The 24,487-nt window shown below is 44.1% G+C and overlaps 1 protein-coding gene across 9 annotated transcripts in view; it reads right to left on the minus strand.

The window, feature by feature from the left end:
• Positions 1–24,487, minus strand: part of MITF (melanocyte inducing transcription factor) — a 209,892-nt gene that overhangs the window by 119,158 nt on the left and 66,247 nt on the right. Inside the window, exon 1 of one of the 9 annotated variants that reach the window (XM_081159156.1) lies at positions 7,593–7,655. The exons of the other annotated variants lie outside the window; for them this stretch is intronic. Coding sequence (XP_081015282.1) covers positions 7,593–7,621 — 29 coding nt within the window. The 5' untranslated portion in view covers positions 7,622–7,655. Of the gene's footprint in view, positions 1–7,592; positions 7,656–24,487 lie in introns of those variants that run through there. 9 annotated transcript variants of the gene reach the window in all.

The following is a 24,487-nucleotide window of genomic DNA, read 5'->3' on the forward strand; positions in this document are numbered from 1 at the left end:
CTGCCGACACCCCAGTGAGCAGCCCAGAACCAAAACTGCCTGGCCAGCCCTCCTGAATGCCTGATGCACAGAAACCAAGAAAGATGATAAAGTAACAGCTACTGTTTTCACTTACTATGTTTCAGTGTGAGTTGTTATGTGACAAGAGTAACCAGGTGCTGACAAGAACAGAGAAGACCTCAAACTCTCAGACATGGCTGGTGGAAGCTAACTGGGGACCACTGCTTTGGGAGGCTGTCCACAGCACCAAGGGAAGCTGGACACACAGACCTGCGCAGCACCCAGCTTACGGTCCCAAGGCACTGAGCATTTCTGTTTATTTCCAATTCCCACAATATACCTAAGACATGCCCCTGGATTAATCTTTCTACCGCTCATCTTTCACCATGCCATTTTATTACTCAAAAAGTCTTCCGTATATATACATGCATACATATACACAGGGTGTCCCAAAAAATGTTTACACACTTTGGCTGCATTATTGATTCCAATGGGTTAAATCTGAAAAGAAAGAAACATCAATTGAGCTATCAGCTGTTAAAGTGTATACATTTTGGGGGGACACCCTGTATATACTTAATAAAAATTTGCTGATTGATTACTTATAAGATTCAGATCTAGGGAGTTTTACTAACCTGGCACTGAGGCAGCTCTTGAATGCCCTCCAAAAAATAAAACCTGTGCCAGAAATTATGAAATACATATGCGGGAGTACGTCTCAGGGACCCAGACAAGTCACCTATTGCTGTCTATTAAAACAGAGCGTTGCAAAAAGACCAAGTGCGGCAATGCTGGTGACAGGCGGTATCATGTGGGACAGGAAAGAACCCCTTTCAAATCTGGCAGGTCTCCCACTGCACATTGAGGGGAGAGAAGGGGTTCACCCCCCCAGAGAGGAAGAGTGGGAGGACGGAAAGAGAAGAGAAAGGAAGCGAAGGGAAGGGAAGGGGAGTGCAGGGGAGACAGCCCTAATCTTTTGTAGAACTTTCTGCTAATGCCCTACTCTCAATGCCGGTCTGGAACCATGTCATCAGTGGTGATAATAATGGGGGGTGGGAGGAGTGAAAAACGTAATCATTGTAACAACTGCCATTTGCTCTGTGCCCGCCACATGCCAGTGTTATGCTGAGCCATCAGACATTGACATCTCCGTCAGACACTGACACCTTCACCAGCATCACAGCAGGCCCGGTGCTGTCCGCTGTAACAGTCATCTCACCCCACCCTCACTACAGCCTTGTGAGATATATATGATTGTATATGATTATTCCCATTTCATAGGTGAGAAAACAGGGCATGGAGAGGGCAGCTAAGTTGCCTAAGCTCCTATCTATGAACCCTCTGAGAGTCTAGGGTAATATAAGATTAACCAAACAGCAAAAATCAATAAGAAAAAGATGAAAATGCCTCATGGGAATATTTGAAAATTGGAAGAAAAATAAAGAGATGCATTTGAAAGCTTATTTATGGCCACATAAGAAGTGAGATTTATGAAACTGTAACCAATAGGATGGAATACACAATGTGAAGAATCTCAGCTAAACTGGCCGAATTTAAGCCCCGTGTTGTACACTCTAAAATGGAGAGTTGGGTCCCATATTCATTCATTTATTCATCAAATATTTATTGATTACTATGTGCCAGACACTGTTTGAGGTGCTGGGGATATAGCAGTGAACAGGGACAAAAATCCCCACTTCTACAGAGCATCAGAGTAGGGAAGGAAATATGCACAAAAAGCTCAATAAATAACTAAGCCAAATAAAATGTTAAAGGTAATAAGTTCTAGGGGCAAAAATAAAGCACCAAGGACCAAGAGAGGGGCAGAAAAGGGACACAGCTTTCATACAGTAGTCAGGGTAGAGCCTGAGGGTGGCGGTGCCACCAGGTGGAAAGGAGGTGGCGAGGTGAGCTCCATGCTTGGGGCTCACACACTGGAGCAACGACAAGGAGGCCAGTACAGGCTGGTAGGGGAGCCCAAGGGAGAATACAAGAGGTCACGTCAGAAAAACATTAGGGGCCAAACTGCAAAAGGCTTTTTAGGCCACTATACACCAATGGTTCTGCAGCTTTGGGGTCAGAAATTACTTGTAGAAAGAAGCTCATGAAAGCTGGGACCCTCAGCCCAAAAAAATAGCACATAGACAAATGTTGGCCGAATTTCGGAGGTTAGCGTCTCTCTGCGCTCCATCGTACACTCCTAGGATCAGAACATTTTCCTGCAGGAGATCACAGTCCTTCCTGCTGAACCAAAGAAACACATTGCATATAACTCTGTATTTAATGGCATCTCAAACGGGACAGCACCTCAGGACTGTGAGCACCAGGCTCCTCTCATCTCTGAAGCTTTATTTGTCCCCTCGTCCTCACCAATCTGGGGGGCCATGCTGAAGCAACCCTGGTCCTCAGAGAAGCACCTACATTTGTCACCCAGGGGAGCTTACTTCGCTGATCACAGGGTTCAAATGCAAAACCACATCAATAGTGAGCTTACCATCCACAGGGGAGAGGAATGGGTATAGCAGTAGCCCAAGTGGAACTGATGACACTTGGAGCAGACTGACTACCTTTAATAATTAAAAATTAAAATAATAGCCTGGCCAGGCGTGGCTCAGCAGTCGAGCATCGACCTAGGATCCAGGAGATCAGGGTTCGATTCCTGGTCAGGGCACATGCCCTGGTTGTGGGCTTGATCAATGACTCTCTCATCATTGATGTTTCTATTTCTCTCTCTCCCTCTCCTTTCCTCTCTGAAATCAATAAAGATATATATATATTTTTTAAATTAAAATAATAATTTTAATTATTTTCATATGAGCTGTCTTCTTACAGCTGAAATTCCCAGTGCTTAGAACAGAACCTGGCACACAGACAATGTTCAGTAAACAATGGTTGAATGAATGAATAAATCCAAAGAATTGTAGTTTTTTGCAAAACTATTCTAGGGAAGAGCTAATCAAAATGTCACAATGGAACAGAACAGTCTGTTGAAAGGTGAGGGGCTATGGCCCACCTAGGGACCAGAAGAGCTCCATTCAACATGAGCACAGGGTTCCTGTCATAAGTCATGGCCTGTGGGCGTATTAGGAATTAGACACCTTCCCGCCACAGGAAGGCAGGTTTCTCACCAACACAACTCAAACCATTGTGCTTTACACCACCTTGCCTGCTTCTGTTTTTGTTTTTAATTTCAAACCCATCACAGACCAACACTTTTGTAAATTATAATAAAAACTAATTCTTAGACAAATGAAACAAAAACTAACAGACACACATATATACAAACCCAAATTTGTATTAGATTCAACCGACCTAAATTTACTCTGTCCAATTGCTATAAAGGTTTAGAACACTGTCAAGTTTTATTCTTGTCTCACTGTGCCAAGCCACACACGGTTCATGAATCAGTCTAGTCTGTGGTCACACTTTGAGTAAGGTGATTCCTAGAACATATGGACAAACACACCACACACACACACACACACACGCTGGAGAGGCCAGGATTCAATTCACATGCCAATGTTTTAGATTTCCAGCTGATAATGAGGAAAATAATGTTCTGCTTCCTATTAAACTTCTTTCAGATGCTTATTTCAATTATCAAGGGATAAAATTAGAAGTCCATGATGCTCATAATACCAGACTCCAAGAATATGTTAGTAGATTGATTATACCTTACTTCAAATCATCCCAAGATTTGAACATAAAAATTAAGATCAGATTGTTCATTTTATAACAGATCCTACATTTAATAGAACAATTATAATGAGATTCATTTTCTGTATCTAAATATGATGATTTCATATTAATACATTCATAAAATATAATCTTTATATATTTATCTTCTATACTTACGAATCTATAGCTTTAGTCTATAAATATATCTATTGTGTAAACTAGCATGATGAGGTTTTTAGAAATGCTACTAAAATTATGGACACTTGGGCCACAAGTGTTCTCCTTTATTATCCTAAGTTAGTTAATATTATCTACTTGAAAATTATCCTAAACAAACCTAAATAAATTAGATTAAATATAACTCATAAACAAAATGACCTGACTCTTCTAAGAAGAAAACAGGTTGTCTTTGCCTTTTTTTTTTTATTATTAAAACAGCTGCAGATTAATGAGGGATGCAAGCTAAATTATCCTTCTTAAATTACCCTTCATCTTAAAATACAACCTTTGAAACTATATAAAACATAATCCTGAGATCTCTAGTCATTCACAAAGCTTTCTTAAGTCAGGATGAGTTCATGATTTCCCTCAAAGTCCAACCAAACATTCCTCCTAGAGTAAAGACGCTGGAGGCGGAGCCTGAAGCCTCCTGATGTACCACAGCTGTCACCAGACAGGGAACCCTCGCTCTGGATAGACTGTAAATGAAGGAGAGGAGAGTCTTGATCATGTTAATAACATGAATTTCCAAGACTGGCCCCTTCCAGTTCCACACAGCTTCCATCCCATCACCTGCAAGAAGGGAGAAGTATTTACTGAATCACCAAAGGAAACTTGACTCCTCAGTTCTTCCAGGCAGCCCCAGTCACTGACACTGACACTCAGGCCTGCTTTTGTGAGAAACAAAGTTCATCAGGGCCCCTGACTTAGAGCCTTGGTTTTCTGCATATTCTGTGCATTGCCTGTTTGGTGGTTCGGCAATAAACTTATGTGAAAGTGAAAAGAAGAAGAAAGCTGTTGAATAAAACTGACAATGAAATACAAGTTGGCAATGATACCCAGAGACTATATCTCCTGACTCAGTGAAAATGTCTGAAGCATGACCACACTGCCCTCCTCGCCAAGTCCCTTCCCATGGAGGACTCCCTCTGGGAGGGTCTATTTCCTTCCCACCCAGACCAGGCCTGACCACTGGTGTGACGTGGCCAATGAAATGTGTGTTTAAGGGACACGTGCACCTCCCAGGAAGATTCTAAGGTCCAGTGTGGCTCCACTGTTTCCCCTTCCCTTCTGTTCAAGACACGTATGTCCCAAACACATGCTGCCCCTTAAGCCTTAGTTTCAGAAGGAAAGACACACAGAGCAGAGCCACTACCAATGTGAGGTTTTTGCAAGTCGCTGAAATGTTAGTCCTTTGTTAATGTAGCAAAACTTGGCTTTTGCTGACTGATGAAATGGCCTTCACTCATGGTGTATCAGTCTTTAAAAGAAAAGCCCGCACAACAGTGTTTGTTGAAGACATTAAGGTAAAGCTGAGTTTTCTTAAGGTCCTACTACAGAAGCAGCAGTCCTGACAGGGAGCCGCCCGGTCACCCAGAGAGCAGATGTGCGTGGTGACAGGCTGAGCAGGGGCAGTCTTGGCATTCAGAGGCTGGGGTACAGTCAGAAGGCTGGGAGCTAAGACAGTGGCAATACAGGAGGACACCAGCAAAATGACAAGACATAGGCTATTTGCTCAATTCCCCACCTATATCCACAGACCGTGTGTTCCAATAGCAGGGCCCATTCTGAGTTCAACAGTCCTAGAAGTGTGACACGCGTATCAGTGGAGGTATAAGAAATGTTTTTGATAGTAAACAGAAAACTTCAAAATACTGCCACAGACCCTTTATCTCAAAAAAAGGGGATCTTTGGGCAAAGCAAAGCAAAACAAAGTGAACTGAATGAGGCAAAATAAGAACAAACAATAAGCAAACAGGATTATTACAATAAGCCTGTGGGCAAAAGGAGAGGCCAGCTCAGGGATGACTGAGCGGACCCTGCAGGGTAAGCGGCAGGTAGTAAGTGTAGCACTGAGGGACAGACAGGGGAGACCAAGAAGGTTCAAACAAAGCATGCGCAAACCCTGGAAAAATGAAAGCACTACAGCGAGAGAGTGCAAACAGCAAATGATGCAGATGCTCTGCTACCATTTATGAAAGTTTAATTTAACAAATTATAGCAACTTCCATTCTTCTGAGTACACGTGCAGAGCACCCTGTGCACCCCATTCAATCCTTCCCAGACCCTGTGAGCAGGGAGCTAGTGAGCCCTCTACCAGTGAGGAGACAGGCTCAAGGACGCAAACAACTTGGCTAAGATCACACACAATCAATGTGTTTTCCAATTCCAGGCTCCTGCCCTTAACCTCACACTTCACAGTCTTCTAATGTCCAAACATTTAAAAAATAATGTTAAAAATGACAAATATGCATAGCTGCACTCTTTGTAAATGACGCAAACTAGAAAACTCCCTAAATGCCCATCAACAGCACAATAGGTAAATAAATCCCAATAGAGTCATACAATGAAACACCACATTGCAATGAAAATGAGTTTCTAAAACATAATATTGATCAACAGACGTCAGGTCAGGCACAGGCAAGTACCTCCTATATGACTGATTCCATTTCTATAAAGTATAAAACAGGCAAAATAGTCTCTGCTGTCAGGAGTCAGACTAGAGGCTACCCGTGGCCACAGGATGGGAGTATCTGGGGTACGGGTAATGTTCAATTAATTGATTTGAGTGCTGGCTAACAGGAGTGCAATTTATAAGACGTCCGCCATGCCACACACTTACAATCAGAACTCTTATCTAATAATGCTGTACTTCAACAATGAGTTAAAGCGAGGCACTACTCAAGGCGCACTTTGCTTTATCCACTTCATGTATTTAGCCTCAGATATACTCGGAATCCCGAAATCCATTTGGGTGTACTCATTTGTTCTCCAACTAGTTACACACTCTCGAGATCAAGGCACTTAGCCTCACCTGTGGTCAGTTTTCTCCAACCCAAAGTTGAAGGGATCAGACCACATAATCCTTAGGGCATCTCATTCTGCCCCCCTCCCCCCCGTCCTAGGCGTGTCCGTATCACAGAGCTGCACATTCACCCAGAAAAGGGGAACAAAAGAGTAACTGCGTGCAACCCTATCACATGATACAGGGAAGAAGGAAACCAACTTGACATGTACATTTAATCGACTTTTGATTATCAGGGTAGATGTTACAGCTCTGCACTCAGTCCCCAGAATAATAACCACTCCCAACCCGGCCCAGAGCAGCCTCGTTCACAGGCCCTGAAGCTCCCACACACTCAGACGGTGAATCTTTCAAAATCTTTGTGGATTTTTTACCCTGGGATCACTGGAACCAATAACCTCCTCCTTTACTAGAAATAACTACAAATTTCTAATTTTTCCTATGATTTGTTCATTCAATCGGAAGAATGTGGAGAAATATGTAATAGCATAAACATTCTGATTTTATGCTCCTGGTCCAGATCCACTGGACTCTCTCACCTACTTGCTTCTCGAAATGCAGCACAGAGCCCATTGATCAGACCCTGCTTTCCACTGTCAGCTCCCATCAGGAGAGACCACACCATCATTTGAGTGGGGAAAGTTTAATATCAGAACTTACTCAGTACAACGCAGATTAGCTGGTAAGAAGTAAACAGCCCTAAAGAATATAGAAATGGCAGGTTGGAGGAGCAGCCACAACCCCTAGTGCTGAGACACAGGGCCCAAGAGAGAACCTTCCCTCGGGCAGGTCCGGACCCTGTGGGCTTGCTGTGAGCTGCAAGGGTGGAACTCACTGGAATCCATCCCCCAGGTGCCAGGGAAACACTGTTCACAGAGAAGTGGCTCACCATAGACACTGTGCTCCAAAACTGCCCATGTAGGGATGCCAGAGGAAATGCTGATGAGTAGATACGCTGTGGCCACCACGTGCTCAGGAGTTGGCCCTGGACAAGCGTTCACACTATAGGAGCCGGCGATGGAGAAGCTGCAGGCGCTGAGGGGGAAAGGAGCATGGAGAGGTCTCTATGCTGGGTAGTAAGGAGCTGCAGAAGCCTTGACAGAAAACACCTTCCTCTGCAGTGTATCTCCAGCGCCCCCTCCTGACAAAGCTTATATCACGCCAGCTGACAAAGGAAGACTATTCAGAGTCCAGATCCATTTTCACACAGCAGGCAATAGAGGGTGAATTCGGGCCTGACCCTATAGCAAGCAACCCCAGTAATCACCCACCACCCTCTATGCACCCCCACAGGAACTGGCTTGATCCTGCGAGTGCTCCCTGGTACAGATGACAACACCGATTTAGAGGGAGGAAAATCCTCTTGTCAGGAGGCATACAAGTTCGAGGTAGTACCTGTACAAGTAACAGGACTACTGCTGGGTCGGGTACAGGGATACATTGAAATTGCCTTTTTTACTGCATTCCAAGTTTGTACCACACCACTTTTTAGATGGTCCTTAGCCGGGCACAGGCATTGATAACACTAGTCCTCTGACAAACGCTGACAGAATTTGAATATCAAATCTCTCACTGAGCCATAAATAATGTTGCTCATATTTTGACCTTTGCTTAGCCATTTATATGAATGTGGTGACTGTAATAGGATAATTTCAGGCCTGTGTATGTGTCAGTCGTGGCCTTTGGTCCAAGCTCTGGTCCTTCTGCTGACCAAACGGCAGGCTAAAGGGCACATCTGAAACAGAAAAGGGATCATACTCAACTATGTGGGTTCAACAATGGGAACAATCCAAAACCAAGGCACAGGGCAAACCTCTGCCAGTCACTCACTCTGGTGCAGATCACACCATGCAGGTTTTTTAGAGAACAGATCTGGGGAAAGACCTTGATGCTAAAAGAAATAAAATAATCTTAATCTATGTTTCCTGGAGACAAAAAAAGCATAAAGGAGGAAGGTTCGAAACCCAACTACATGCTTCATGAAAGCAACAAGCCCTAAGCAGAAGGACCCAGGAAGCTGCCTGGAGAGGGTAGGAATGACTACCTCTTATGAAGGCCAGCCCAGGACTCACTAAGCCTGGGCAGAATCATCAAGCTCAGTTGGGTGTTTAGGAAAGAAAGAAAACAGAAACTAAGGGAATCACAAAGAAACGCAAACAAGTGTTTTGTGTTTGCCTGTGGGTGGGCAGAGGAGTACTCAAAGTCTGAGAAGTAACTGAGTCACCATGTGCAGTAGAGGGGGAGGGGGAGCAGAGGGGGAGGCTCAGACCCCACTGTTACTGTCTGTCTCACACTCAGCAGCTTTGTCTGCCCAGGACTTGTTTTCTGTTTCTTATTTCCATTTAATCTGGTTAAGTTTGGGCTTTATTCACAGGAATGTAATCTCTGTGAAGGTAGAGATGTGTCCCTTTTTTTAACTTTATTTCCCTAGTACCTATTACAGTGCAAGGAACAAAATACTCAAGAAATATTGCTGGGAGAATTAACAAAACCCAAGAAAGGAACTTTTTATATATCTGGCAAGCACATTCTAAAACGAGGTCAGCAAACTCTTCAGGTGAGGGAAGGGCCAGCATTTTCGTCCTGGTGGCCCATACAAGGCCTCTACTGCGCGTCTCTTGTTTTGTTTTGTACTGTTCTGAACCTTAAATGGTTGAAGACAACGACTAATTATAAAAAGCATTCCTAGTTCTATGGCTATACATGAGTAGGTCTGGACGTGGCTTATAGCATGTAGATCCCCATTGTGAACTATCACATCTAAACTCAGAAAGAGCAAAATATCTTGAAATATACACAGTACCACCAGCAACCCCTGCTTGTACTTGTTTTCAAGGCAGATCTTATTCTAGCGTAACCTGATAAATTCAGGATCTAGCATCATCCTTGATGGTATCTACTTAACTTTTATTTTAATTTTTCAATCTAAGTCTAATTTGACCCCACTGAAGGGAAAAATTGATTCAAGGGCCAGAAACAATAAAATGCAAAGTGAGCAAGTTGCAGGCCTGGGACAGAGAAGCCACCCTGAGCCCAAGTCCTGCTTTCTGCCACCTCTCATTGCTCCCCATACATCCCACCACCAGATAATAAACTTCAGCAACCTCATTAGTTTTCAGGCTTTATGACTCAAGCGTAGGAGGTGGGGGAGAGGCCATCGACCCACAAAACAAAGACTTCAGTGTCTCAGAAACGGAGAAAGGCCCAGCATTGTCCAGGCAGATACTATTTATAACCCATTTAATGTGCGTACTCCTGAAGGCGCTGGCTATGGTGAACAATCGACCTCCGCCAAATCCCTGGCTTCGCAACGGTGAGGGAGTCAAGCAGCTAGAAGGCCGACAACTGAAGGAAAAAATGAGCTCCTTCTATTATTATTTTATAACATCCAGCATCACGTGACAGAAATCAAAAGGTTCCTGTTTTTGACTCACCTTTGACAACAAAGTGCCTCATTACTATGAGCTCTGAGTTTAAGTTACTGGAAAAATTGAGCGGGGGGGGGGGGGGGGGGGGGGGAGTTGGAAAATATCCTACAATCAGGCTGAAAGGAAAAAAAGTTGTGGAAAACACCATTTAACTTTTTCCCATAATCACACACACAAGAATCAGTGCCAAAGAACCCTACTGGACATGCGTGATGTGTGGCTCTTAATGACACTATTCCGTGTCTGTGTTTCTGCTTTTTTCTTACTGCACAACAGTGGGATTTTCCAGGAAGGGATGCTGACAGGCTCTTGCCTGGTGTGCAGGGTGCTGGGCATTGATTGATTACTGGGACTCTGCAAGCCCGGCCCAGTACCTCCTCTTCACTCATGGATCCCACCCAAATTAACTTCCTTCTGTGCCAATTCTATCACATCCCCGGGGTTTACAAAGGAGTTTTACCAGGCCATCAGAACCCAAAAGGGAATGAACATTTTCGTCCTGGCAGAAACTTAAAATAGAGCTTAAAAATAAAACAATGAGAATGAATTTTTAGTTCTGCAAAGCCCTTAGTTTCTAGAAATTTCTTTTACAACTTGAAAAAAGTCATACTCTTGCTTTTAATGTACATTTCAACTGCAAGTTATTAAGAAACTAACTTAGAAATTCTGAGATTCTAATTCCATATCTGATCTGGCATATTTCACCATAAAGAGTCAGGTAAAAGTGTAAGTTGGACTAAGTTCCATGCACATCCCTGGTAAGGACTTTCCTGCAAGTAGCATTGTTTAAAATACGTATATAAATATAAAGAGAGCCACATACATAAGTTTACATTTTCTAGTAGTCGTATTGAAAAGAAAACCAAAATGAAGCAGGTGATACTAATTTTATTATCTTATTAACCCAGTGTGCCCAAAATATGATTTCATCACTAATCAATACTGAAATTCTAAGTGAGATATTTTACGTGTTTATAGGAAATCTGGTGTGCATTTCACACTGCCAGCACTCTGTATGCACTGCTCACATTTCGAGGGCTCTGCAGCCACACAGGGCTTGGGCCACCACACCAGAAAACACTGAAGACTTCTCTTACGCTTTTTCAGTTTGCTCTTCCAACCCAGAAGGTCAGAGTTGTAATGGCATGGCTATCATCGGGAGAAAATGTTCTGAGAAGTGTTTCAACTTCTTGGACGAGCTCACGCTCAGTCTCCTCTCCCTGGCATATCCACACTCCGGCCATCTGCTCTAGTGGAACGGTGCCCACTCAAGAGCAGTGACCAGCTTCTAGAAGCAGACCTGCAACCACAGCAAGAAGATTCTCCAGCATAAGCAGTTTCACATTCTCAACTCCTGGACTCCGTTTTCCCAGGTGCTGCATCTGGACAGTTAGCAGGGATTAAATACCACTGTTTAGACACTGTCTTTGCAAGAGAGGAAAGAACAACGCTGAACCTTTCATGGGATGGAACTTGGAGGAAGAAGGTCAAAGGAAACACAACCTATCACTGAAGACACTGGGCACTTTACATGACATTTAAAAAAAATCTCGAGCCCTGGCCAGGTGGCTCAGTTGATTGGAGCATCGTCCCTCCCATGAGCAAAAAGGTTGCAGGTTCAAACCCCAGTCAGGGCACACACAGGAGGCACCCAATTGATGTTTCTCTCCCGCTTCGTTGTTTCTCTCTCTCTCTCCAAGTCAATAAACATATCCTCGGGTGAGAATAAAAAAAGAAAAGTCCCTTTAGTGGGAATCTTCATTCCCACGCCCCTCAACTGAACGGCTGCAGGTCTTCTCTTAAGTGCTTTTCCTCCTGAAGGTGAATCTTACTGAAACGTTTACCTATTGATCACATAGGATTGAGAAACAGTGGGGCTGATGCTGATGCTTCTCATTCTAAATACTCTGATTTTTTCCTATACCTGAACTACTTGTAAAAATGAATCAAATGAATTTTCTTAATAAAATAAATTAATGAAAATAAACCTTTCTAAAATTTTATTTTTCAGTTAGAGTTCACATTCAATATTACTTTAAATTAGTTTCAAGTATACAGCATAATGCTTAGAAAATTATATAACTTACGAAGTAATCCCTGATATGTCTAATGCCCACCTGGCACCATACACAGTTATTACAATATTATTGACTATATGCTTATACCTTACATCCCCATGACTATTCTGTAATTACCAATTTGAACTTCTTAATCCCTCCATCTTTTTCATTCAGGTCCTCAATTCCCCTCCCATCTGGCAACCATCAGTCAGTTCTCTGTATCTATGAGTCTGTTTCTCTTTTATTTGCTCATTTATTTGTTTTTTATATCCTTCATATAAGTAAGATCATATGTTATCTGTCTTTCTCTGACTTATTTCACTTAGCATAATATCCTCTAGGTCCATCCATGTTGTTGTAAATGGCAAGAGTTCATTTTTTATGGCTAAGTAATATTCCATTCTAATATGTACCACATCTTCTTTATCCAACTATCCACTGATGGACACTTAGGTTGCTTCCATATCTTGGCTATTGTAAATAATGCTGCAATAAACATGGGGATGAATATATTCTTTTGAATTGATGTTTTGGGTTTCTCACTGTATATTATTCTGGTTCCATGTGCACTTCAAAAAAATTTATATTCTGCTGCTTTGGGGTGAAATACTCTAAAAATACCAATTAAATCTATCTGGTCTAATGTGTCATTTAAGGCTGATGCTTCCTTGTTGATTTTCTGTCTGGGAAATCTATTGATTGATGTCCCTGGGATGTTAAAGTCCCCTACAATGACTGTATTACTATCAATCTCTTCCTTTACGACCATCAATATTTGCTGTATATATTTAGGTGCTACTATGTTGGGTGCATAAATGTTTACAAGGGTTCTATCCTCTTGTTGGTTGATTCTTTTATCATTATGTAGGATCGTTCTTTGTCTCTTTTATAACCTTTGTTTTAAAGTCTATTTTGTCTAATACAAGTATTGCTACCCCAGCTTTTTTTTGGTTTCTATTTGCATAAAATATCTTTTTCCATTCCTTTACAGTCAGTCTGTGTGTGAAGTAGGTCACTTGTAGACAATATATATTCTTGTTTCCTTATCCACTCAGCAACCCTGTCTTTCATTAGAATGTTTAATCCATTTACATTTAAAGTGATCATTGATAGGTACATAGTTATTGCCATTTTATTAATCACATTTATGTGTTTTTTCCCTTCTTAAAGAAGTCCCTTTAACATTTCTTATAATACTGGTTTGGTGATGATAAACTCCTCTAGTTTTTTGTCTGAGAAACTCTCTCTCTCTCCATTTTAAAATGATAGCCTTGATGGGTAGAGTAGTCTTGGTTTTCATCTCTGAATATTTTGTACCAATGTGTTCTGGCCTGAAATGTTTCTGTTGAGAGATCAATTGACAGTCTTATGGGAGCTCCCTTATAGGTAACTAAGTGCCTTTCTCTTGCTGCTTTTAAGATTCTCTCTTCGTCTTTAATCTTTGCCATTTTAATCAGGATGTGTCTCAGTGTGGGCCTCTTTGGGTCCATCTTGTTTGGGACTCTGTACTTCCTGGACTTGTATGTCTATTTCCTTTGCCAGGTTACAAAAGTTTTCAGTCATTATTTCTTCAAATAGGTTTTCAATACCTTGGTTTTTCTCCTCTCCTTCTGGTACTCCTATGATGTGAATGTTGTTATGCTTGATGTTATCCCAAAGGTCCCTTAAGCTATCTTAGTGTGGGTTTTTTTTTTAATTCTTTTTTCTTTTTGCCATTCTGATTGTTTTCTGCTACCTTGTTTTCCAAATTGCTGATTCGACCCTCTGCTTCATCTAAACTACTGTTAATTCCCTCTAGTGTAGTCTTCATTTCATTTATTGTAGTCTTCTTTTAAGACTGGTTCTTTTTTTTATGATTTATATGTCCTTTTTTACACTTACTATCTCTGTTGAAGTTCCCAGTAAGTTTCTTGAGCATTCTTATAACTAGTGGTTTGAACTCTGGTAGATTGCTTGACTCCATTTCATTTAGTACTCTGAAGATTTCTCCTGTTCTTTCATTTGGGACATGTTTCTTCATATCCTCATTTTGGCTGCCTCTTTATGTTTGTTTCTATGTATTAAGTAGATCTGCTACATTTCCCAGTCTTGGCAAGTATACGTAGTAGGTGTCCTGTGGGGCTCAGTGGCACAATCTCCCTGATCATCTGGTCCAGGTACTCCAGAAGTGTCCTTTATGTGCATTGTGTGTACCTTCCTGTTGTAGTTGAGCCTTGATTGCAGTTGGCACATTGGTGGGTGGAGTTTACCCTTAGGCCAAATGGCTGTAATGGTCATGACCACAGTATACAAGCTGCTGTGCAAGGGATAACCCTACTGAGTGGAACTGCCCCAGTGTGCTCTGGTGCCTGCCAAGACCAACTTTTGGGTGTGCGACTTGTGGAGCTAATCAGGTGCTGCTCTGCTGTGGTCTAAAGCCAGCCACCAGGTGTGTTGGTTCTGGGGCTTCTGAGGCTTCTTCAGAAGGGTTCGATGCAGACCAAGGTCAGCCAGTGCCTATGACCCGCCAGGCCTGTCTGGTAGAAGCTACAAAGCAATCTGCATTTGGTAGCTGCCTGTGCTGGATCTGGAGGCACATGGCAGAGGCCAAACTGGGAACTGAGGCCGGCTGACACTAGTTCAGGTCTGGGACTGCTCAGCAAAAGGGCACGCCTAGTCTACTGCTGCCTGCCAGCTGCCCACAATGCCTGCCCCTGAAAAGAGCCTCTGGTGGTGCACAGGTTGATTGGGGTAGGATCTCAGGCAGTCATCAGGGTGGGGCGAGTGGTGTCACCAGGCTAATGCAGATTCTGATTTGGTTGTATGGGAAGAGGGTTCAACACAGGAAACCTAGCACCTGCCTGCCGACTGTGTGGGAGGCTCAACACAGGGACAATGGCGTCTGTGCTTCCAGCCCTCACCCTGAAGCCAGACAACTCATTTTCTCTCTGTATGTCTCTGGAAACTCCCAAGCCGCTGTCCATCACTAGACCCCAGGGTGAGTGCCTGCAGGTGAGTAAGTCTGTGTGCAGGCCTCTAAGAGGACAGGAGGGTTTCCAGCAGCCCTCCGTCTCACACAGATGGTAGAACCCCCACTGGTTTTCACAGCCAGATGTAGTGGGGGCTCCTCTCTCCGGTGGTGGTGCTCTGGGCTTCTGGTGTGGGGCTGGCACCCCTCGCTCCTCGGGGGCACCACCACAGCAGAGATATTCCTCACAACTCTTAACCACCACATGGGAGTGAGGGACCAATGGGGTTCACATCTCCAGCCCTCCTATCGGTCTCTATGTGGCCTCTTCTTTATCTCCTTAGTTATATGACTTCTCTTCAGCTAGTCTTCAAACAGTTCTCCAGGCTCACTGTTCTATAATTTAGTTGTAATTCTGATGTGGTCATCGAAGAGGCAAGCACTGCATTTACCTTCTCCACCACCTGGACAGGAACTACTAAGAAAATAAACCTATCAATGCCATGGGCTCTCATACTGCTTTCCCTGTGAGTAAATACTTTACCTCTCCGACCCCAAATGCTATTAATGTTTTATGAAAATATTCATTAAAATATTCATAAATGTTTTATTTAAATACAGTATTTCCCATGAAAATGTTTAAGTATCTAGTGAGAGTATGTAAATCAAAAGCTTCACTCATACATTCATTCAACAAAATTTATTTAGTGACTGTCATACAATATACAGGAGCCACAAAGGGCTGGAGAAATGGAAGCAAACATGAGCTGCCCACGGCAGAGATTAAAATCTAGACTGGGAAGATAGATAAGTAAGTAGTAACAGTAAGGGTATGAGCTTTAATACTGGGGAATTATGGGAAAATTACCTATATGGATCGGGATATTCAATAGGGATATTGCAGCTAAAATGATGGATGGATGGATAAGAGTCAGCTGAAAAAACTGAGGGAAAAGGGCAGGGAGTTACAGATGAAGGGGAAATCTAGGGCAAAAGCCTGAAAGGAAACCAAGGGAATGAAAAGGAAACTCGAGAGGAAACAAAATAATGAATTGAAAACTGGTATGGCAAGGTGACAAAAATAAAGGGCAGATGGTGGTGGAGGAGCAACAAGGGAGAGAGTGGGGCTTTGTAGGTCCCCTTAACTTGTATGGAGTTCATCTGGCAATGAGAAGTCATCTGGGGTTTTGAGATTTGCATGGGTCAGAGGAGAGCAGATTAGACAGAGCACAGAATGGCCCAGGAGAAAGTCCAAACTTAGGCAGAACAGCCACCGAGTGTGATACACAGATGGAGAGTTGTTCTTCACCCCAATACAACTTCATGTTCTGGAATTGTCCCAGGTAAGACACAACACAGAGTGCAGTAACCACATCCCTGATAACATCCCCAAAGGCTTGAGGTAGCATGAACCAAACCACTAATATAAAGAATTTCAGTTCCAACTTAGACATTATTGTTATTTGCTTTTAAGATATGTATCAAACATACAGAAAAGAATAAAATAAGTACCCATAAAAGCCCTATCCAGATATTAACATGTTATTTCAAATATCTGATTCCATTTTTTTCAAAAATAAAATGTCATGGATTCCATTTAAGACCTTCTTGTATTCTTGCCTGTTCTCCCTCCCATCCACTTAGCACATTTCAAAGAAAAGCTGTCTTCAGGTCTGGCCTTTGTTGACTCCTAGGAAACAAACTCTGAGCCCTTGGAGTATTCTGCTTAGTAAGAATGTTTCTGTATGTCTGAGGTCCTGGGCCACACTGTATTTACTGTGAACATCTCCATTTGTATGCCTGAGGCCTTGGGCCATCTGGTACCAGTTCACCAGAAAAGTTTATCCTAAAAAGTTTTCCTAACAAGTGTGATTTAGGATGAACATGTTTCCACTGGGGGTGGGGATAAAGTGAGAGTGGCTGAGGTCAGCCACACAGTCACAACCTGACCTCCAAAAAGATCCTGGACCCCACAGCTCAGGCGGACCTCCTTGGTTGGTAACACTTTGCACATGACACCTCACCGTGCTGCTCGGGAACTGAGGGGATCACCATGTGGCTGCACTGGGAAGGGACACCCGGAATCCGCACTCTGTTTCTACCTGAACCACCAGATTAATGACCGACACATCTCTCTTGTGTACAAAGATACCGAAATTTCAAACTACACAAAAAATGGCAGTAGAACTGACAGGTTAAAAATACAGAATGGGAAAAGGCTTACTGAATGAATCAATGACTCAATAAACTGATACTAAGTTGTACCTAATGAAACATGCACAAGGCCCGGGCACCAGGCGCTGTGAGTACAGAGCACAGGGAGGAGGGCCCAAGTCTCGCGGGAACTGCTTCTCCGAGAGGGAAGCCAGGAAGCTGTGCGGGGCCACGGCCACGGCGCCAATGCTGCCTCACTCTTTTCCGAGCTCCTGTGAGCCAGTCACCTACCCCTGACCCACGGACAGAGGGTCAGAGAAACAGTAACAGCCATCGTGTTGGTCAGCGGCTGGGCGCCTGGCCGGACAGCCCGAGGCCCCAGGGCCTCCGCGTCGGGCCTCAGCTGCCCCGCTTCGGACCCGGCAAGACGGCCGAGGCCTTCCGGCAGAAGACGCTACCGAAAGTCCTTATACTTCTGCCTGTGACATAAACTGAACGTGTAAGTGGCCCTGAGGAAGGGAATTAAGTTAATGTCCTGATATTCTGGGGAATGTAACCACTTCCAGGAGGAACTGACAGCTGCGTGACAGGAAAGATTCCGTGCGCTTTCCACTGCCTTTCACCTGCCGCACCTTCTCGGTTACCCAGCGGCGACACCGAGAGGTCACCTGCAGGGCCACCTGGAAGGCCGAGGGCCCCTCGGGTCAGGCTTGAGGGTGTCAAGTGCCAGGCACGCCCCTGGGACGTTTCCGCGGCCCCCAGCTCCTGGCGCCCTCCCGCTGTCTGCCCAACCCCCTGGGGGCAGCGAAGTAACTTGAGGGCCTCCCGGGGACAAGGGAGAGCCAGCGGGGCGGCGAGAGAGCCGAGAGCAGCGGGGCGGCGAGAGCGCCGAGGCCAGGGGGGCGGCGAGAGCGCCGAGGCCAGGGGGGCGGCGAGAGCGCCGAGGCCAGCGGGGCGGCGAGAGCGCCGAGGCCAGGGGGGCGGCGAGAGCGCCCAGGCCAGGGGGGCGGCGAGAGCGCCCAGGCCAGGGGGGCGACGCGCCTCCTCCGGGCACCGCGGCCTCACAGCCCAAACGCGGCTCCGCCACCGGACTCGGCGCAGCTTCAAACGGAGCGACGCCCAAGGCTGTGCGCCGAGAACCGTCAGGTCATTTAGGGAACGAATCAGAAACTGCGAGTCACTGGGAGGAAAAACAAGCTCTGGGAGCTCAGAGCTGTCGGCACCGTGGGCACCTCCCGCGCTTCTCCGCGGCCGTCCCGGGCGGTCAACACCTGAGGGCGGGCTTCTCGAACCTGCCGGCAAGGCGGCCCCGCAGCGCAGCCCCGCGCCAGGCGGTGGCGGGAAGCCCGGGTCCGGCCGCGGAGCAGCTATGTGCGGGCTCCGGCTGCAGCCGCCTCCCCGCACTCCGCACGGCGCCTGCCTTCGGCTCGGCCCTGCCCCATTTCTATGCCTACTATGGCCCCTTTGCTTCTCCAAAGGTCCTGCTCCCCCCACTTCCACTCAGAGCAAGGACAGAAACCCAGAGGGCGTCCCGGGAGGGAGGCGGCATGGCGACAGCAGGCACGTGGGGCGGCCCTGGGACAGGGCCCTCCCCCGGGGCCCCCCGCTGCGCCCCCACGGCCACCGCGCGGCCTGCGCACTGCCGCTGCCGCCCGCCCCGCGCAGGCGCCCTCAGCGCCCTCAGCACCCTCAGCACCCTCAGCCCCTCAGCGCCCTCAGCCCGTCAGCGCCCTCAGCCCGTCAGCGCCCTCAGCCCGTCAGCGCCCTTGCCCCTCAGCCCGTCAGCGCCCTCAGCCCGTCAGCGCCCTCAGCCCCTTCAGCGCCCTCAGCCCGTCAGCGCCCTCAGCCCCTTCAGCGCCCTCAGCCCGTCAGCGCCCGTCAGAGCCCTCAGCCTGTCGGCGCCCTCAGCCCGTCAGCGCCCACAGCTCCTCAGCACCCTCAGCCCCCTCAGCGCCCTCAGCCCGTCAGCGCCCTCAGCGCCACGGGGCCGGGGGGCCCGCCCTCAGCCCCCGGCTCCAGCTGCCCGCGCCTCAGGCCCTCGGGAGGGCGAGCCCGCTGCCCCGGCGGCTTCGCTCCGGGTCGCCCCCGTGGGCGAGGAGGGAGGGGGCGGGCGGCAGGCGGGAACCGCAGTAACTAGCTCAGGACGGGCAAACACAGCCCCACAGCAGATGCCGGCGCCCGCGCCCTCACCGCCTCCACCGACGCCCGTCCCTGCGGCAGGTGCGCCCGCGCTCCCGGCTCCCCGCGGCCACAGTCTCTTCCGGACCCACCGCAAAGCCGCTGCACCCGCACCTCACGGCGCGTCTTACACACGAGCCCCGCCCTGCGCCCGCGTGGGCCGGCCGGTGGGGCCCTCGGCCGCCCCCTCGCCCGTCACGTAGGTTCTTTATAAGCTCCCGGGTCACTCCGATGTTCAGTCCAAGGTGAGAATCACTGTTTCAGAACCTTAAAATTAATGTGCAAATACGTCTACAGAAATCTGTCAGCCCCTCTAATTTTATCCAGATTCAAAATAAGGAAACTTCTCAAATAATGTAACAACCTATTTGAGGTGGCAAGTTTAGACGAGTTTTGGATAGCGACAACCAGAGCCCCCATTTATCAATCACCTGCAACGTGCGTCACAAATATTACTACGTAAGATCCGTTCTCTGGCATATCCCCAACGTCAGTGCAGGGCCTTGTCCATTCCGATGCTTAATAAGTATTTGCTGAATGAACAAATAAATGATTTTATTCACCCTCAGAGTGGCCCTTGATGGCGGGCGTTGTTACTTCCTGGTCACTACTGAGGATTTTTAAGAACAAATGCTCCACCTACCACACACACAATGTTAAAATTACATGTCTTTTCCGGGAATTAATTAAAATTGATCTTTTGATCAAAGATCTAAACTGCTATGTTAAAGTTATTTTGAATACTAGCTCTATTATTTAATTTCAAAAGCTGAGTTCACTGACATCAAATAAATCACTGGGCAGTCCAACCTCCTACTGGAAAATAATCCAGAAACTCCACTCGTGGCAAACACAGTTTAAACTCAAGCCACAGATCTAACTCAGTGTGTATGGTTTTAAGAACTAAATGGAAAAAATCAACCACATTTAGTCTAAACTATGATTCAATGCTTAGTAAAGTAATGAGATGGCAAGTAGTAGTCAAAGCCACCTGAATTATCCCCTAACATTGGCCTCAGTCATTCTCAGTATCAAATCTTGCAACAAGATATCAAAGTCTGCACTAAGCATTTGAAAAATAACATCCAGCTCTGCCAGCCAATGCCAGATTCAGGGTGAAGACCCAAGACAGATGAGCCTGCCTAGAATACTCAGCTAAAATAAATAAAAGAAAGCAGAAAACCAAAAAGAGAAGAATACTCAGCTAAGGGAAAAAACAAAACAAAACAGAAAACCAAAAAGGGAACAGACAGAAGACCAAAAAAACCAACAACATCCTTTTCACCTCCAGTCAAACAACAAGATTAGTAATGGAAACTCAGTCCCTAGGTATAAACTGGGGTAGAAATCTGTAATTTGCCAAGATTAAAGAGCTAAGCAAAAGAAGTAAAGAGAAGCTCTAATAAACAATCTAACTTCATACTTAAAGGAACTTGGGGAAAAACAACAAACAAAGCCCAGAGGGAGTAGAAGTAAGGAAATAATAAAGATCAGAGCAGGAAAAAACTGAAATAGAGTCTAAAAAAAAACAATACAAAAGATCAATGAAGCCAAGAGCTGGTTCTTTGAAAAGATAAACAAGATTGACAAACCTTTAGCCAGACTCATCAGGAAACAAAGAGAGAGGACCCAAATAAACAAAATCAGAAATGAAACAGAAGAAGTAACAACTGACACGCAAAAAAAATACACAGGATTATAAGAAAATATTATAAACAACTATATGCCAACAAATTGGACAATCTGAATGAAATGGATAAATTCCTAGAAATATACAATCTTCCAAATCAGGAAGAATCGGAAAACCTGAATAGACAGATTACAACTCGTGAATTTGAAGCAGTAATCAAAAAACTCCCAACAAATAAAAGTCCTGGACTGGATGGCTTCAAAGGTAAATTTTACCAGAATTCAAAGAACTAACACCTATTGTTCTAAAACTATTCCAAAAAATTCAAGAGGAAGGAGGACCAAGCTCATTTTTCGAGGCCAGCATTATCCTAATTCCAAAACCAGACCAAGACACCACAAAGAAAGAAAATTATAGGTCAATATCCCTGATGAACATAGATGCAAAAATCCTCAACAAAATACTAGCTAACATAGTCCAGCAACACATTAAAAAGATTGTACACCATGATCAAGTAGAATTTATTCCAGGAATGCAAGGTTGGTACAATATCCACAAAACAATAAATGTGATACACCACATACACAAAATGAAGGGGGGAAAACACATTATCCTATCAACAGGTACAGAAAAAGCATTTGATAAAATCCAGCACCCATTAATGATAAAATCTCAGCAAAGTAAAAAGAGAGAGAACATACCTCAATGTAATCAAGGCCATATATGACAAACCCACAGCCAACACCATACTCAATGGGCAAAAACTAGAAGTGTTCCCCTGAAGATCAGGAACAACGATGTCTGCTTTCACAACTCTTCAACATAGTACTGGAAATCCTAGCTACGGCAATCAGACAAGAAGAAATAAAAGGCATCCAAATTGGAAAGGAAAAAGTAAAACTGTCATTATCTACAGATGACATAATACTGTATATAGAGAACCCTTAAGGATTTTTCCTAAAAACTACTAGAACTGAAAAATGAATTCAATAAAGCAGCAGGATGCAAAATAAATATCCAGAAATCAGTTCCATTTTATACACCAATAATGAACTACAGTAAGTGTAACTAAAAAAGTAATTCCATTCACAATTGCTTCAAAAAGAATAAAATACATAGGAATAAATTTAACCAAGGTGTAAAAGACTTGCCCTTGGAAAATTATAAGACATTGAAGAAAGAAACTGAAGAGCATACAAATAAATAGAAGCATATATACCATGCTCATGGATAGGAAGAATTAACATCATTAAAATATTCATATTACCCAAAGCAATCTACAGATTCAACGCAATTCCTATCAAAATACCAATGGCATATTTCACAGAACTAGAATAAATATTCCAAAAATTTATATGGAACTACAAAAGACTCCAAATAGCAACAACTATCTTGCAAAAGAAGAAAAAAGTTGGAGGAATCACACTACCTGGTATTAAACTATACTACAAGGCCATAGTAATCAAAACAGCATGGTACTAGCATAAAAACAGACATTTAGATCAATGGAACAGAATAGAGATCCCAGAAATAAACCCACACCTTTACAGTCAATTACTATTTGACAAAGAGGCAAAAATATACAATGGGCTAAAGGCAGTCTATTCAATAAACGGTGTTGGGAAATTTGATAGATATGTGCAAAAGAATGAAACTAGGCCACCTTCTTATACTGTGCACAAGAATAAACTCAAAATGTATTAAAGACTTAAATGTTAAACTTGAAACCATAAAAATCACAGAAGAAAACATAGGCAGTAAAATCTTAGACATTTCTTGCAGCAATATTTTTTCTGCTATATCTCCTCAGGCAAGGGAAACAAAATAAAAAACAAACAAATGGGACTACATCAAACTGAAAAGTTTTTGCACAGCAAAGGAAACCATCAACAAAATGAAAAGACAATCCACTGAATAGAACATATTTGCCAATACATCTGATAAGGGGTTAATATCCAAAATTTATAAAGAACTTATAAAAACTCAACACCAAAAAAAAAACCAAACAATCCAATTAAAAAATGCGAAAAGGACCTGAATAGACACTTCTCCAAAGAGGACATACAGGTGGCTAATAGACATATGAAAAGATGCTCAAAGTTACTAATCATCAGAGAGATGCAAATTAAAATCACAAAGCCGTATCACCTCACACCTGTCAGAATGGCTATCATCTATAAATCAACAAACAGCAAGTGTTGGCAAGGATGTGGAATAAAGGGCACCCTAGTGCACTACTGGTGGGAATGCAGATTGGTGCAGTCACTGTGGAAAGCATTATAGAGTTACCTCAAACAATTAAAAATGAAACTGCCCTATGACCCAGCAATTCCACTTCTGGGAATATATCTGAAGAATCCCAAAACACTAATTTGAAGGAATATATGCATCTCTATGTTCATTGCAGTGTTATTTACAATAGCCAAGATTTGGAAGCAGCCCAAGTGTCCATCAGTAGATGAGTGGATAAAAAAGCTGTCATACATTTACACCATGGAATACTGCTGGGCTGGAAAAAAAAAAAAATTTTTACCTTTTGCTACAGCATGAATGGACCTGGAGAACATTATGCTAAGTGAAATAAGCCAGTCAGAAAAAGTTGAGTATCACATGATCTCACTCATATGTGGAATTTAATGAAGAAACTGAACTAACAGGCAAAATAGAGACAGACTCATAGCTAGGGAGCAGGCAGACAGCTGGGGGGGGAGGGGGGAGACAGACTAGAGGGATTGACCAAAAAAAAGAGAAAAAAGAAAATCATGGACATGGACAACAGTGTGGTGGTGATTGTAGGGGTGGGGGGGTGAAGGTGGAAGAGGGGATGGGGGGATAAATTGTGATGGAAAAAAAGAAAGAAAAAGTAAAGAGAAACCTGTGAAAGAACCTCTGCTAGAAACAGTATTTTTGGAAGAACATTCAAATACCATCTTAAGATTTTATCAATGCAATTCCTATTAAAATACCAACAGTACCCTTCACAGAGCTAGAACAAATATTCCAAAAATTTATATGGAACCAAAAAGACCCCGAATAGCTGCAGCCATCTTGAGAAAGAAGAACAGAGTGTGAGGGATCACTTTACCACATATCAAACTGTACTACAAAGCCGTTGTAATCAAAACAGCCTGGTACTGGCACAACAGACATATAGATCAATGGAACAGAACACAGAACCCAGAAATAGACCCATGCTATTATGGTCAATTAATATATGACAAAGAAGGCAAGAGCATACAATGGAGTAAAGACAGTCTCTTCAATAAATGATGTTGGGAAAACTGGAAAGATACATGCAAAGAAATGAAACTAGACCCATCAACTTACACCATACACAAGAATAAATTCAAAATGGATAAAAGACTTAAGTGTAAATCATGAAACCAT

Source organism: Miniopterus schreibersii, assembly GCF_964146895.1.
Source record: "Miniopterus schreibersii genome assembly, chromosome: 15".
Lineage (NCBI taxonomy): Eukaryota > Metazoa > Chordata > Mammalia > Chiroptera > Miniopteridae > Miniopterus > Miniopterus schreibersii.